Below are 12,769 nucleotides of genomic sequence, written 5' to 3' on the forward strand. Positions count from 1 at the left end.
ATGGATACAAAGCTTTTTTTTTTTTTTTTTTTAAGCAGAAAACATTGCTGTCTCTTCTCTTAGAACTATGACTTTATTAAAGTTCTTCATGTACCTCTGTTAAAGCAGACTCTCCAGCTTTCTATACTATCTGCCAATAACCTGCTTACAGCTTGAAGGAAAGCTACCAGGCAGTTTAGGCCCAAACGGTAAGGACAGGGTCTGAATCCATTTTCTCAGTATCACTCTGTGTGTCACAGAAGATCATAAAACTGCTATGTAGACTAGGAGTGTGTAACAAAGCACAAAAAGCCCTGCCCATAGCCACTGGTACCCTTGCTTGATTGGATTTGCTATTGAACAACCTGGTCTAGTGGAGGATGTCTCTGCCCATGGCACAGGGTTGGAACTAGATGATCTTTAAGGACCCTTCCAACCCAAACTGTTCTGTGATTCTATTTGTGCTACTTTTGTCAACAAGAGCAAAGAGGGCTTACTCTTTCAAAAAGGATTAGGAAGACAAGTGTGGTTGGCAGCTCTTTGAAAGCCTGCTAAGTCTAGACACATTGACAGACACTTCTAGTTTATACCCAGATGGCAGCTTTAAAGAAACCACCATGAACATGAGTGGAAGCCTTCACTTCTGAAGCAGTCAATGTCTAATGCCACACTTCCAAAGGAAAAGGGAAAGAGAGATTTCATTTCTTCTGAAAAATACACAACTACTACAGTGATGGGCAGGCAATAAATACACGAATTTCAATGCCAACAGAAAAGACAGGTAAATATCAGCTTTCATGTGCTACTGCTGGTGGTTATTTGGGGGAATTTGGGCACAGCTCATTAGCATGTGACATACATCATTAAATATCAAATCAAAGTAACAAAAACAGTTTCTCACCTAAACAAAGGAGATACATCAAGAGTTGAAAGGGGCAATTTGAACTTTTTAGCTAGCTTCTTTTTGTCAGATTAACTTCTAGCAGCACCTCTAAAAAAAGCTGAATTCCAAAGAAGTAATTCACCAAATTAATTTCTGCTTAAGAGGAGATACTTATAGGTTGGGGGTTTTATGTATTTTCACTTCCTGCTACTCTTCCAAGTGGACACTGAAATACTCTGGAGATATACAACTAACTTCTGCAGGCATTGCTGAAAAGTGCTTGATGAAATACAGAAATACAGCTCGCTATTATGTAGACAACTGCTCTCGTGTATTATTTACACAGCAAATCAAAAGTGCAACTATGAATATCAAATAATTGAAGAACCACCATGACAAACATGGATGTACTATTCTCAAAGGTACAGACTTGGCTACCAGAACAGATATGAGCAGGCAGACAGCTCATTTGAGGAATCCTGTGGTACAAAATGCAGAACAATAAATGAAGATCAAATGCCCTCTTATGGGAAATCTCAGGGCTTGGAAGGTCTAAATGTAAATCGGCTTATCAATAAAATGCACAGCTACAATATTAAGAATAAAAGACACATCATCTACTAGATTTCTTGGGCAATGTCTGCACGTGCATTTTCTACAGCACACTAGGTTTCCATCATTAAATCTGCAAATCATATCCTACAAGAAACCTGCGAAGCATACCCCAGCACCTCTTCACGAAAACATCCCCACTTCTGATATGACTAAGCACTAATAATGTTCTTCCAAACAACCTTCCATTTGCTGGAAACAGGCCCCAGGCTAAAGCACAACAGGCATATACTTTCATAATCTCTTGATTACCTGGATACAGCCTGGAACACCTAATAAATCTGTCTATTTTTCAAGTGAAGTGGGATTGATTTCCCCAGGGTTTCTTTGTCAGTTCTGTTTTAGTACTTAATATGAAGAGAAAATTATCAGAGAAGGTCAAATCTGGCAAGAAAAACTACAAGGAGTACACACTGATGAAGACTTCTGCTACATTTAAAAGAAATGTCCACTTGCTATCTTCATTTGGTCTTTATTTAACATCACATATGCTTTGTAGCTTGTAACAAGCCTAATCACAGCTTGGCAACATGCTCAAATAGCCAGGAGTTTCAACATTTGAATAATAATCAAGTAAAAAAACTGGCGTGTTTTTTCCTACCATTCTGCTATCAGTAAATAGCCAAAGGTATTTAATACAATCATGACTTCTTACTGCAGAAAATTACTTGAAATGAGAGGTCTAAGTAAAAGTTTGGGACGTACTGATAATTTTAATCCTCAATTATCTAGCCAAGTCAATTTAACAATGGTATTTTCCATTCTGTGTATATTCTACATTCATGTCAACCTGTTGTAGCATTAAATGAACACTATACTGACTCCCAGGTACGTTTAACTGTTGGTAACAAACAGAATAAAAATGTCTTGTTCTAATCATTTTTGTTCTCTCATTTAAAACCCAACTTTGATAGGATCTTGTAGTAGATTTTTGTCCCTTGCTGTAGTAATAGGGATTTAAACTACTATTTTTTTAAAGAAAACTAAAAGTATAGACAAAAGAACATGAATTTTTAAAAAGGCAAGAAGACAGAACAGATGATACTACAAATAGTTAAATAATAGATGTAGCCAGTTTATTAAAAATGTAGATAATTATGTTTAGTATGGATGAATGCAATTATACATATTCATTTTTATATTCCCTATAGTGAATATTTACCTCAAAGTTTAAAATGCCCTTTAAAGATTTAATGGGAAATCTTTCAAATTGTTTCAATATATTACTGGACAGATAAAATGTAGAAATCTCTAAAGTTTTAAGAAATTGATTTATTAGATTTATCTATAAAGCTTGGCAACATTGTCAATGTAGTATAGCGTGCTTAATGCAAGGACCTGTCAATCATCAAGCTTTTATCATTCTGTTCAGAGTCAAAACCTTCATATCAGCACCTACTTTCTCCAAATTTCAGGATCAGATTGTGCAAAATTTTATTCTTGCAAATACTGTAGAAGGCCAGCTTTGTTAATTACTTTGGGCACTCCATATTTCTCATATAAGCCTTTCTTCACATTTAATCATTAGGCAATGCTACACAAATCAAAGGAAACCAAGCTCAGAGTACTTTTACACTTCCCTTCTAAAAGGAAATAAAGAAGAAGGTGTACTTTACCTGAGTCTCCACACCTTGTTCAAGCAACCTTTTAGCCTGATTTTCCACCTCAAGTCGAGCTCTTGCAATAAAAAGCAGGTCATTTTCAATTACTTCTATTCCAGAGAGATCTATCCCTTGAGAAAGGTAATCTGTAAAAGTAACAAAACACTGATAAACATGACATCAGATAAGGCAACGTTTTAAACATGCTAAAAGATTTAGAAAGTATAGTTAGTTCCAAGGGACGTTTCTGCATACAATACTAAACAACACAGGTTATCAAAGTAACGCTTTATACCAGAAAAACTGAAAAGCAAAAGATTCTTTCTCAAGAAAACCTGGATATTGAATACATTGAATTTACTTCGCTGCACTTCTCCAGACCCACACACTGCTGAAGTGCACAGCACAAGTTCTGGGAACTCCAGAATCTCTCTCACAGGGCAGGAAGGGGCAAAAAATCCTCTCCTTGTCCCAAAGGATTAACCAGATAATTAAACTTGTCAAACCAGATGTTTGAATAAGCATAATTTGCTCTAAGATTTGAAATTCCAAATGTATTGAGATTGAGGGTGATGGAACACTGGAACAGACTGCTCAGAGAGGTTGTGGAGTCTCCTTTTCTGGAGACATTCAAAACCCACCTGGATGCATTCCTGTGGGATTTAGTCTAGGTGATCCTGCTCTGGCAGCGGGGTTGGAATAGACGATCCTTCGAGGTCCCTTTCAACTCCTAACATTCTGTGATTCATATATTTAAATTACAACTCACTTTGGGGATTAAACGCAGATTAATGGCAAGAAAAGAAAACTGATCTCCTGTTGGCTCTATGCCTGATCTTGCACTCCTGACCTAACCTAACCAGTGGCCTGTCTATGGAAGAAGGGCTGGATGATGCCTCTTCCCAGATGTTTTTTATTTGTAGGTGATACTCACTTGGGATGCAGGAATTGTATATTCAACATCCTTCACGATAATGAGGACCTAGAGATTAGATTGGGCTAAAACTCTAATCTTTCAAATATTCTGTAATTACACCCATAACTATTGCATTTTCTTGCAAATCAAACCAACTACGGCCACTAGTCTGAAATCCATATTCCTGAGAACACCTACTGCTTTAAGCTCCTCCAAGAAGAACACCTCTCCACTTAAAATTCTGAATAAGAACATAACTTAGGTGGGAACTGGATGATTAAATTTATAAAATGAACACTTTGAACATGTCTAGGTGCCTTAGATTAGATCTGCTGAGAAATGTAAAAGCAGTCTAGGAAGGTATCCAGTGAACCTGAGAAAGCTTCAAAGTTAAACAACTCTTCTTTCTTTTTTTCCTCCTTTTTTATCTTTCTAGGTTTAAGTCACCCCAATTCCCCACGTCAAGGTAGCCTAGACCTTTACACTACTGCTTATCTCTAGGATAATACAGGACTACTCTCATTTACACAGTTTTCATAATTTTGCCGAATCAAGCAGGTCTTCAACTGCTTCTTTTGAAAGAACCAGTAAAACAAAATAACGGCCAAGGCATTTCACACAGTCAGATACTTCTTTCATCAGACAATGTTCCACTATTTCCATTCATAACTAGCCCCCTAGGACTTCCAAATAAACTTATCTTCCTTATATTTCCTTCCAGTAAGTTTAAGGCACAGACTGTAATTCTAAGTTTACTGAACTTTTATATCTTTGCTAAATAACCTTTCACTTTAGTAGCCAAATATTTTTGCTTATGCACAATAAACTAATCTAAGCCTCTGATTAATTTTAGCAACCACATGTTCACAACTGAACAGAAGTGAGTCACTTCACAGCTATGCACAGAACATCATCCCTGTACCTGCATCTGAAAAACGCTGCATAAGAAACCAAAACAGAAAGTGCACCGACATGCTGCAGAAAGCTTAGCAAGGCATAAAGGAAATCAACTCTCTTAACAGTACAGTATGTCAAATAGGTTTTAGTCTACTAAGAATAAGACCGCAAATGCTGCTGTCTGTATGCATTTGTTTAAAAATGGATCAGAGAAGGCAAAGGACAGCAGAGCAGCAGGACAGCACACCTCACGCTGCACAGGCTATTAATGAAGCCCTCTTTGCAGGCTGGCTTACAAAGCTGCTTTTGCTGGCGGCTGATACAGCCAAGCTTGCCCATTACTTCCCTCTGACTTTTTGCTGTGACTCAGCTGCACTTCTACAGGTGGCCTTGCACAGGAACCTATGAAAACTAATATTAAACTCCCACTAACTTCAATGACTTACTTCAATGAGCAAGCATCTTGCACGTGAAGACTAGTTTTCTGACCCCTTCCTATCAGCTGCACAGGGGAAAAAAGTGCAAAGAACTACCCACAGATTAATGCTACTGCCACAGTACACTCTGAAGTAGTTTTGTGGCAACATGAGACTAACAAAAGGTGCGAAATTCACAAAAGCCTTACACAGCCCACAAATCCACGATCTGCTGTGGAGTTCACTCATGCCATAAAGTCATATTGTGCAACCCCAAGCTGCTTAAACAGAATAAAATTAAATTATGGTTCTGATCTCCTAAATCCACAAAAAAAAAAAAAAAAACTGTGGAAGAGAACTAAAAAGGAGACTTTTTCTCCTTGCTGTATTTTATCTCAAAATCTAAATTAAGCCATTTCAAGTGCTAAAAATCTAACCCTTCTGATGGTTGTAAGAAAGGAACAGAAAGACCATGCTGCTTTGGCTTCTCCAAATACCTCCATCTGTGCCTCAGACTGGCAGCCACCTCCTGCTAAACTGCCAAAATCTGTAGCTTCGTTCCAAATTTCCTGCGATCCTAACAAAATGCTTTGGGATAATGCATTTCAGCAGGACTTCAAAGCAGAGGGCCTTTCTGTGGGTTCAGTGGCTAGACGTCCTGCTATGGATGCTCTTAGCTGCTATTCTAACCAGTAGGAAAGCCCTGGCAATCATATTATACCATTTTCAGAAGAAAAGCAGTTTTCCTTAGTACAGCAGGTCTACGGCAGAAACACCTGCAAATGTTTTCCTGCCGTTCCAATGTGAGAGCAGAAGCTGCAACGCAGGCAGAATGTGCCTTTTGATAGTTTTTATCATCGAAGAAGACACCATAATATTAGAAATATCTATGCTTGTGTATTCCCAGGAGGGTTGCAGCTATCACGGGCAACACAATGAAACCAAGTAGAAGGGCAGTTGGCACGAGGGCAGCCAGATCACAGCCAGAGCCACGGTGCAGTTAAGATCCAGTTTATTTAAAATACTGCAGAGGAAATCATACCTTCCAACCAACCAATTTTAGTTAGTAGAGAAACCATGTCACGTGCAATACAGCGAAGCTACTACCAGTTATTAACCCAGGGACCAGCAAATGTGGGATTTTGCTTCAGGCACTTGTGCCATCATTATCCTATTTCTTGCTGTATATTATGAACTGACTCGCAGTCAGTTCATAACACCCTGGTCATGATCACAGGTCCCGTCAGGTACTCGTGTTTTCTCCTCAGGATTGAAGCAGACACAATGGCTTATCTCCCAGTTAGCACAGACCCCAGGGACTGGTCCCCAGTTCAAAATTTCTCAGCATTCCTCCTGCATTAACTTTAAAGCACTAGAGTAAAACTGCATTAACAAGAACAGATTTAGTGAGTATAGTATTTATAACTGTCAGCTCTACCTTAACAGATTTTAAAAGCACATATATAGCATTTTATCAACTTTGAGAAGGCTTGTGCTTTAAACTCATTTGGACTTAAGTACCTTGTAACACTACATGCCAGGGCTGGATGCAGCCAGGACAGGCACTGCCCTCACACCAGCATGGCACGCAGCCCCGCTACTCCAGTCACTTCGGCTCAGTGGAGCCAGGGAGAAAATTACAGTCCTGTAGCCATTCCTCTGCCTCTCATCCCTCTGATAATTCTACCTCTTTATTTAGAAGTTCATAAAAATAAAGTCAAATCTTTAAGTCTCCCATAGGGTGTGGGTATTGCTTCCTTTCTAACTATCATACCTTATTAAGCTTGGAAAGCACAGCTGGAAATAACTTTTTAAGGACTTAAAATACAGACTGCCTGCTGAATCCTCTTCTCGAACAAAAATATTATATGTCAAGGCAAAATACACTGAGCCCTAGGAATCAGTGACATTTATAAACTACCTCAGCCTAACAAAGGGTTAGAACTTTCTATTTCTTAAAGAAAAAAGATTTTTGTCATTACAATTCCAAATTTTCTTGATTTGCTAAATCTGAACAGCTCTTCTAATCTACTGGCTGAGATGCTGCTTAAAAATGCAGGTTTTAGACCAACATATCCCAGAGAGTTATATAAGAGGAGTTTAATAGAGATAAATCCAATATGCACATAGAACATGAGGTAGAAAAACAATACCCTGAGAAAGACAGCTAGCTTTTCTTCATCTGACTCAACGACGTAGAATCTTTTCATTGTATTACTTCCTTTTTTGACCTCAAATATTGCTCTGTGATAATATATAATAAAGACAGAAAAAAAAATCCAAATTAAAAATTTCTGTAAGTACTAAAATATATTTTATAAAAAAGATAACTATGAAGCTAGCATCCCTATAAGCTTCACAAAAACTGTCTTATGCTCTCTATTTAGACTGAGTTGACTTTGAGCTTTTGCAAGAAACTTGAGAATCAAGACAAGTCTACTGAGGACAATCAGGTGCACTAACAAAGAAGAAACCAGGACAGCACCAGTAATAAACCAATGTGATTAGACTGCGTCACTCAAGAGGCTACTTGAGCTGAAAGAGAAATCCTTCTGTGCTCTGAGAAGTAACCTCAGCGATGCTAATAAAGAAGAGGAAAGAAGGAAATTAGAAGAGCTAAAGTGGATTCCCTAAGAGCAAACACCTCAGATCAGCACAAAGCCCCAAACACCTAAGTAGCAAGAATCCAGTGAAAAATGAAGTGGTATTTCATAGGAGATTTGGGAGGGGGGTGAGGAGGAGTTTAAAGGTAATTAAGCCATTCCTGAAATTCTAAATAAAATCATGGAATCATAAACCCACAGACTTTTGTTAGCCTGTTCGTGGCTTATTTTTTTCGCATGGGTCATTTGTTTTATTTTGCTTCCACAGCCTTAGTTGAAGAAAATGTTGGTGATATCGATCTCCTCCTTGGAGGCACTTAATTTTTTCATGCCATTGATACATAGAGCAGGGGGGAATGGAAAGAGCAGGCATATCTGTGCATATCTGTAGGTCTTCAAACTGGAAGCTGGAGCCTTCGTGAAGAATGTTTCTCCAAGTTCTGTTTAATCAGACTGATGCTCCACATAGGCTGAAATGACACTCTGCATCAGGCACCGAAGTACTTGCTGAAGCAAGGCTTATATTAAGCCTTTAAATCAAGTGAAATGGATTCCACTACAGTTCCCATGAAACAATATCTTACAGCCACCTTACACGATGTGAGCTCTTCAGAAAAAGATGTTTATTCCTTTAAAAAACTGCATGGATTATGGTGCCTTGTAAAGCATACCGTACATAAGAATGTCTTTGCTCTATACTATGGGCCATGTACAGTATGTATATATTTTCAATATACTTTACAAAATTATTAATTTTAATAGTAAATATTTAAGGTTAAAATTTTCCTGCCGATATTATTATTTCATTAATAAAGAAGGGAGTAAAATTTTACTAAAATGCCAGTTACCTACCAAACTCCTGCTACCTTTCCTTCCTTTTCCTATAGGACAAGATTCCTGCAAACTTTTTCTTTCCTCTTTGAGCCAACAGAGAATAAAACATCTCTCAGTCTCTAAAATGCCATTAAGTTCCTATGAAAACTGATCGTTATTTAACCAATTTCTACCATCTTAAAAATTAACTACTCATATGCATAATACATAAGGTTTCGGGTTTTAGCTATTTGAGCAACATTAAGTGAGGCAAAACTGTCCTGATGGAGTCAGAAACCGAGTGGGACCCACGGCACTGTATTTCTATTCGCTTTCTCAGACAGCATGTTAACACATGCTTGCTGCTTATGTACAGAAAAGGAAGCAGAATGTACAGATTCTGATAGATGTCCCAAGTAAAGGGGGACAGTAATTAAAAAAAACTTCTCCCTTTTCCATATCATTACATGCCAAGACCAGTTTAGTTTTAGAGAAATGAGGTCAACAGTACTGAAATCAAACTGGTGGAAAGCCTAAGATGCAAAGAAAGCAAAACTTGAACTGGGGCCTCATCCCTGGAGATATTCAAGGTCAGGCTTGATGGGACTCCGAGTAAACTGATCTAGAGAAGATGTCCCTGCTAACTGCAGAGCGGTTGGACTGGATGACCTTTTAAGTTCCCTTACAACCTAATGCATCCTATGATTCTATGATTTTAACACAGACAATATCTTGCACTATAAAGCAGACCTGTCATCTACATTGATCAGAGAATCACAGAGTGGGGTGGAAGGGACCTTTAAAGATCATCTCGTTCAACCTAGGACATTGACAGGGACACCCTCCACTAGCCCATGTTGCCCAAAGCCCCATCCAACCTGGCCTTGAACACTTCCTGGGAGGGGACATTATCTCACCTGATTGCAGCTTTACTTCAAAAGAAAAATAGGAATTCAACACTAAAATTAGACATAACATAGGTATGAAAGGATTTAACTCATTTTAGCATGTTAAAACAAATGGGAAAATTTTAAGTGAATAGGTAGGTTGGAATAAGAAGCAATGGGCTTTCATCCTGCACTTGGGATCAGCTTTGTTTCCTCCAAATGTTTGTTGCTGATTTTTTTTTTAAAGAATATGGTTTGTGTTAACATATTCAGCAGTGCATTAATAATCATCTATGGCCAATCCTTGCTGTTTCTCTCCAGACTGCACACATAAAACTTAAAAAACACACCCCAAAGTTGACAACAATACTGGAGGAGTAGTGAGGAAGACTGACTAGCTATTTTTAATATTATAATATTATATTCAAGCTGCATTTAAATTGTCTTGATGGAAGAGTTAATCTCTACTGCTCTCTGGGCTGGAAATCAGATGCCAGGCAGGATCTGGAATTGATGGAAATGACTTTGATATCTATTTTTATCATCATCACTGACTTAACAATGAACACCATATTTTGGAGACATTCCTGTGAAAATGCCATGATTCAGAAAATAGCTTAACATACCAAGACAAACATTACTTAGGTCTAATCACAAGTTATACCACACTACTCCCACGTTCACTTAGGCCTAAATCAAGAGTTGCTGAACTCCTTTAAGGTTCTCCCGCCCACGCACCATTAGTTCCCCCCCAGCATTCTCCCCCACAGCCCGCCCCCCTGAATACAGACTCACAACCTTACTTAACCACAACCTACTAAACCTACTGCTTTCTGTTTTGCCCGCTGTCTCCTCAATTGCCTGGACTGCCAGGCTCAAAGGGGAGCAGGCATTGATTTCACATCCAGCTGGTGGCCAGTCAGCCCTGGGGCTGATACTGTTTAACATCACCATTAGTAATCTGAGTGACAGGACAAAATTAAGCCTCTGTGAGTTTATGGGTAACAGCAATTATAGGGAAGTGCTCAGTACCCTGGAGGGCAGGGCTGGCATCCTGAAGAACCTCAAAAACCTTGAGAAATGGACAGACTGAAACATTGTGCGGTTCAGCAACAGGAAATGTTCACCTGGGGTGGCATGAGCCTATGTACCCAAACAGGTCGGGTGCTCGCTGCCTGGAATGGAGCTTTACAGAAAAGGGCCCAGTGGACAGTAAGTTGAACATGAACCAGCTGTATGTCCCTACTGTGGGACGTAGGCAAAGCTGCCTACTGTGTGCTGCACTGGGTGCAGCAAGGGTGTAGCCAGTAGACTGAAGGAATTGGTTGTTCTTATCCTTGGGCACTGGTCAGGCCACTGTACTTCATGTCTCCCAGTACAAGACAGACATTGAAAAACTGGAGTGAGTCTAATAGGGAACCACCAAGGCAGGGGTCTGAAGCATATGAGTATGAGGAGAGGCTGAGAGAACAGAGTTTTTAAACTTAGAAAATGCGTGGTTAAGAGATCTAACCACTGTTTTCTGCTACTTTAGCAGGTGGTCACAAGAAGACAGTCTATAACATGAAGCAAAAGTTATAATCATAAAAACAAAGCCAGTGTCTATGTCACTTACAAAATCCACCTTTTACTCTGACTTTTGTTCTTCATTAAAATAAACAGAGAAACTCCCCCACTTCTCCATAATAAATTAATTGAAGCCTAATTTAGACTCTGCACAGATAAGGAACTGCTGTACGTGTACTTTCAAACCCAAATTTATTGTGGCAACAAAGCAATAATACCTCCACAAGTCAATACTCCTCTTGGGCTTTTTTTGGAGCTGAGTAAAAATAAAAGAACATTGCCAGTAAAAATCTAGTTGTCCTATTTCTGTTTTGAACAGACTTCATAGCATCATAGACACAAAGCAATGTGTACAGCATATGTGAAAAGGATGGAAACAGAAAGGGGGACAGAAAAGTATGACATGGAACAAGTGAGAGATGAAGCCCAAGTGGGGAATTACTGAAGAAATTAGAAGTTGATGATCTTAGAACAGATGAGAACGATAGTACGCTCAAAATAAGACACAGAAAAAAGAATGTAACTTTTAAAAAGATACAAATACACGTTTCTATAGTTTTTCTTATTAATCTGCATTAAGCAATTTTAGTGCCATTATCTGCTTTTCACCTTGACAGTTTCTCCCCAATTTCACCTAAGCTCATAGCTTTGTACTGCTTGCTCATTACCAATGCCAGTGGCATTTCTGCTCTAATTTCAGGAGAGCATCCAAAACTGGAAAACAAAAGGGTGAATAAAGCTTGTTCTTAATAAATTTCAAGCACACATTAATCAGGATTTTTACTGTGAGGAAAACATTTCTTAAAATCCCAAGAGGTGAACAATAAGCAGTCCTCCTTGAAATGGAGCATCACATCAGTATATAAAATGAAGCAGGCTGAAAAGAAATGTACCCTTATATCTGTGAGAGATAATTGACTTCAAAATATATTGCAACTGCACCATAAACCGATGCAAAGGAATTACGCCCTTCCAACTGTATTACTGGAGAGGCTGAAGAAAACCTTCTCTTTCCCAAACAAAGATAAGGACTCATCTAAATGAAGGTATATATGACTTTGGCTCTCTCTTATTTACCTAAATTAGCATCATAACTAAAGCCATGAATTCAAGCAAAATAGTTATGAGCAGAGTGATGTAAAAGCAACCTAAATTTACATGTTACCCTGAAAATACCAGCATTTTTGGCAGTTTTTAAATACTATTAATCTCATCATTCAATAGCTGAGTAGAATTTCTCAATACAGAGCAATATTTAAAGGTACTGTGGTTCCATTTCCATCAGTATCACACCATGTTGCAAGACACACATGAAATGATAAAAGAAAACAAAGAGAAATGGATGACGGGTTTTGAAAACCTTAATTTTCCAAACATCCCACTAGCTTCTGAGACAGCAAAAATGGCTGAATCTTTGCTGAATCAGTGCCCTCAAGGGAGAGAAGAAGAGATGTTGGTTTGTGTGGTTTGATTCATTATGTGAATGGTTAATGACCTAATCCCTGAATATTTTTACACCTGGATAAAGGCATACATGGACGGTTACAGACTTAAAGGTGTAGAAGTCTATTGTTACCTTACTCAGGAATTTCTAGT

At 38.5% G+C, this 12,769-nt stretch overlaps 1 protein-coding gene across 1 annotated transcript in view; it reads right to left on the bottom strand.

Annotated features, from left to right (window-relative positions):
• The window catches only part of COG5 (component of oligomeric golgi complex 5), a gene marked incomplete at its 5' end in the record, with an annotated part of 188,219 nt that overhangs the window by 106,429 nt on the left and 69,021 nt on the right, over positions 1-12,769 (bottom strand). Inside the window, one exon of the mRNA XM_084271916.1 lies at positions 3,091-3,221. Coding sequence (XP_084128042.1) covers positions 3,091-3,221 — 131 coding nt within the window. The remainder of the gene's footprint in view (positions 1-3,090; positions 3,222-12,769) is intronic.

The sequence above is a fragment of the Gallinula chloropus genome (genome assembly GCF_964237585.1).
Source record: "Gallinula chloropus genome assembly, chromosome: 1".
In the NCBI taxonomy this organism is placed as follows: domain Eukaryota; kingdom Metazoa; phylum Chordata; class Aves; order Gruiformes; family Rallidae; genus Gallinula; species Gallinula chloropus.